Source organism: Elaeis guineensis, chromosome 6, assembly GCF_000442705.2.
Source record: "Elaeis guineensis isolate ETL-2024a chromosome 6, EG11, whole genome shotgun sequence".
In the NCBI taxonomy this organism is placed as follows: domain Eukaryota; kingdom Viridiplantae; phylum Streptophyta; class Magnoliopsida; order Arecales; family Arecaceae; genus Elaeis; species Elaeis guineensis.
In genome coordinates this window covers 3865034-3869264 of record NC_025998.2, presented here as the reverse complement: position 1 = coordinate 3869264, position 4231 = coordinate 3865034, and the positions used below count along the sequence as shown (strand labels likewise).

General features: G+C 42.1%; 1 protein-coding gene across 1 annotated transcript; it reads left to right on the top strand.

The window, feature by feature from the left end:
• The first annotated feature begins 35 nt into the window (after positions 1-35).
• LOC105047588 (TPR repeat-containing thioredoxin TTL1) lies at positions 36-3676 on the top strand. Its single transcript, XM_010926578.4, is given in 9 exon segments — positions 36-385; positions 1248-1387; positions 1390-1442; positions 1539-1652; positions 1654-1721; positions 1805-2138; positions 2254-2458; positions 2772-2878; positions 2976-3676. Coding segments are annotated over 9 exon segments (1494 nt in total). The 5' UTR covers positions 36-71; the 3' UTR covers positions 3135-3676.
• Positions 3677-4231: the final 555 nt, after the last annotated feature.

Genomic DNA, 4231 nt, shown 5'->3' with positions numbered 1-4231 from the left:
TTACGGCCACGGGAGTGTAATGCGTGGCGACTCCCGGCGCCGGGGCGTGGAAGACGAGCGGGGACGTGGGGATGGGAAATTTGGTGGATTCCGTGGCGCGGAGGGCAATGACGAGCTCGGATCTACAGGAGGTGACGAGGGCGGCGAACGAGCAGTACAAAAGGGGGCAGTTCGCAGAGGCGCTGAGGCTCTATGATCGAGGGATTGCGATGTGCGATCACAATGCCGCGTATCGGAGTAGCCTAGTGTCGTGTCGGAGTAACCGGGCGGCGGCGCTTATGGGGCTTGGCAGGTTGCGGGAGGCGGTGAAAGAGTGCGAGGAGGTGCTCCGTCTGGATCCGATGAACGAGCGGGCACACCTGAGATTGGCTTCACTATATTTACGGTGAGGAATCCCGGTCATTTACTATTTTCCATTTAAATTTCTTTCGTTCAAATTTCTTGTTTTTTGGGAGATTTTGGTACTTGTGAAGTGGTTGCTGGTTGAAAGGTTTGATCTTTATGAGTTGGATGTGCAGTTTTCCATGCCTGGACGTGTTGTTGTCTGAAAAGATTGGATCTTTATGAGGGATATATCTCTTCTTCTGATCTGCCTATCATATGTTGATCCTTGGTTGTTGGTGAATGGCTCAGTGAATCCTTTTTGTCGACTGATATTAACTGACACTTTTTCTCATATCCTTGGTTCGTTGTTTGGTGTGATTTTCTGCTCTGCATTCTCTTCCTTTCACATTGTTAGGTTGTCCGTTATTATAGAAATATGGTTCTTTTTTGTGTACAGATAGAAGTATGGGTTCTTTTTGAGTTGCAGCTTTACTCTGTTTATTTGTTGTCTGTTTGTGCTGTTCGGTTGAAGTTTAATATTATAGGTGACTCCTAGTCTCGTCATATATCCAAGATGCTCTATGCTTTGATTTTTAGATGATAAGTTCTCGCTATGTTGACCAGTCACTGGTCTCCTAAACATCAAACAGTTTGGCTATGAAGGGTCACTTGATAGCTACTTAATGAATAGAAAGAACCTTTTCTTTTTGAAAAATGCTTGAATTACTAGTCCATCTTCATCTGCTCATTCCGCTTTGGGATGAATTTTCATTAAACATTCTAGAGTGAATTGATCTCTCTGATATGTTTCTTTATGCTTTTCCAATGTAATGATTATAACTTTATTTATTTTGGATTATGTAATCCTTTTAAATTTCAATTGTTTTCCTGGATCACATTGTCTAAGCGATTTCTTATGCCAGGTTGGGGCAGGTTGAGAATGCAAAGCGGCATATCTACTTTGGAGGCCAGCAGCCTGAGCATTTTGAGTTGCAGAAGCTCCAAGCAGTGGAGAGGCATCTGGGAAAGTGTGCAAATGTGAGGAAGATTGGCGATTGGAAGAGCGCTTAAGAGAAGCTGATGCAGCCATGACTGCAGGGGCTGACTCCTCTCTGCTGGTAAAATTCATGATTTGCTTGTTCTTAAAATGTCGTTTCTTAGCTGTAATTAAGGGATAAATGAATGTAGAAGTCATAACCAGTTGGAATTTGCAGCTCATTGCATTGAGAGCAGAAGCCCTTCTCCATCTCCACCAGCTCGATGAGGCTGATTCAACTCTTTCAAGTGCACGTAAATTTGAAACATCATCCTCTCTTCCTTACAGACGAAATTTTTGGCATGCTATCAGATTCCTATATCTACATTGTTCGAGCCAAAGTTGATATGGCATTGGGAAGGTGAGCTCGGTAATTTAGAGTTCCTTAAGTTTTTGTATAAAAGGATCTTTGGGTTAATGAGAATGATAAATGAAATTTCACAGGTTTGAGAATGCAGTTGCAATGGCTGAGAAGGCCTGGCAGATGGATCCTACAAATACAGAAGTGACAATGGTGTTGAATGGTGTGAGATCTGCATCAAGAGCTCGAGCTCAAGGAAATGAGCTCTTCAAATCTGGATGCTTTGCAGAAGCATGCATGGCATATGGGGAAGGTCTTAAATCTGATCCATCAAACCCGGTTCTCCATTGTAACAGAGCAGCTTGTCGGTCCAAGCTTGGACAGTGGGAGAAATCTATTGCGGATTGCAATGAAGCCCTCAGGATTCATCCCAGTTATACCAAGGCCCTTCTCAGACGTGCTGCCTCCTATGCGAAGGTAAATTGTCTCTTATTGTCTGTTTCTTGTCCTTTGCTCACCAGGTCATGCAAGATTAGGGAACCAAGAACAGCTTGGATTTATCTGTTTAATGTTTTACTTTTTGGGTGGATAGCTTGAGCGCTGGGCTGAAGCTGTGCGAGATTATGAAGCCCTAAGAAAGGAGCTTCCAGGTGACAGTGAGGTGGCTGAAGCCTTATTCCATGCTCAAGTTGCACTGAAAACATCTCGTGGTGAGGAAGTCTCTAATATGAAATTCGGAGGGGAGGTTGAGGAGATTGCTAGTTTGGAGCAATTCCAAGCGGCGATATCTTTACCTGGTGAGTGCTTTTCTATTCATCTATCCTTCTAGCTACCTGGATGTCCTTTTTATGGGTGTAAGCTTTTATATCAATTCTATTATCAACCTCAACAAACAATAGTGCTTAATGTTCTTGTATGTCTCTATGAGCTTTTATTTTCAACCAAATGCTTGTGAGTAAATCACCTGGAAACTCTTGTTCGGTTCTCATTACTATTTTAATTGTAATGATATATTTGGTAGCATTGTTTCTTCAACATTGCTGTGTGATATTTGATATAGCCATTGTCCATGCAACTAATTGTACTAAGGTGGAACTTGAATCATTTCAGGAGCTTCTGTTGTTTATTTCATGGCACCATCAAACCAGCAATGCACCCAAATGTCCCCATTTGTGGATGCACTGTGCACACAAAATCCATCTGCAAACTTTCTCAAGGTAATCTGATATTCCCTTCATTATGTCTAGTTTCTTTCTGTGGCATTCATCTTTTTTCCCCTTCTTGTTATCTGATTTTACTGCATTTGGATTAAAGGTCAATGTCAACGAGAGCCCTGTCATTGCCAGGGTGGAGAATGTGAGAATAGTCCCGACCTTTAAGATCTACAAGGACGGGATGAAGATGAAGGAGATGATCTGCCCCAGTGAGAAGGTTTTGGAGGTGTCTGTGAGGCACTACAGTATCTTGCATTAAAACAGATAGTTCATTTGATCTGCTGCTCCACCTTCAATTTATATGAATATTAGCTACCGCCGCAAACCAGTGACAAAATAATTCATCGAGCTGAAGCACAAACCAGATTGATAGAGAAGAGCCTATTTATTCCTTTTTTTTTTTTGCTTGTATTTACCATCTCCTTTAATCTTAGCCCACCTTATTTATTCTTTACATTCACGGAACTGTAGTCTTACTTTAATAGTTTAGCCCATTCCCTGATTAGCCTAGGATGCTCTTAAAGTTTCTTGCATAAGAGTCCACCATTCTGTTCTTCTTGGGAAGCTCAAGTCTATCATTCATAAGATTGAGATAGCTGAGAGAGATGGCTGCTTAAAATTACTACATGTATATATACCACATAGCAATTACCGGGAGCCATTCATAAGATTGTGCATCTGGTGGTTGGTTGGGGGAAGGAAAGAGAGTACACAGTTATCATTGGTAGTTTTGCTGCTGCTGCTGCTGGTGCTGATATATGCTTTCATTTTTATGAATAAAAAACTTAAAATTCTTTCTCATGTCATCACAAATTCTTTCCTCTCTCTCTCTCTCTCTCTCTCTGTGAATGTTCTTGCTATACTTTGGAAACCGCAGAGAAATAATTTGTTATCAGAATATTTGGTAATGTAACCCTAATTGCACAAAGCTCCTATGCTGTGCTTGTACTGACAAGAGAGGGTACATTGGGGAAGTGCATTATCTCCATAACATGCCAGCATCACCGTGAAAGCATTTCAGATTTTGGTCCCTTCCCTGCTGTCTGCTGCTGTTGATGTGACATTCTAATTATGATAAGCAGAGTTCGTGCGTAGCAGGAAGTAATTGGAGAAGGTTTTTTTTGTCTAAACCCGTGTTCTTATCTAGCTGGAGGGTTGTTTTAGTCGGTATGCTTCATGTTGGAATCGTCACAAGTTTTTCAAGTGGGAGAGCTGGTCTTTTTGATTTGGTTGTTGGGTGCATCGATTGCTGTGTAGATCCTCCACAAAGCATTTAGGGTGGAGATAAGGAGGGGGTTGGTGTTTGGCTCTCTCTCCCCCCCCCTCTCTCTCTTGTTGGGAAGGGGATTACAACCT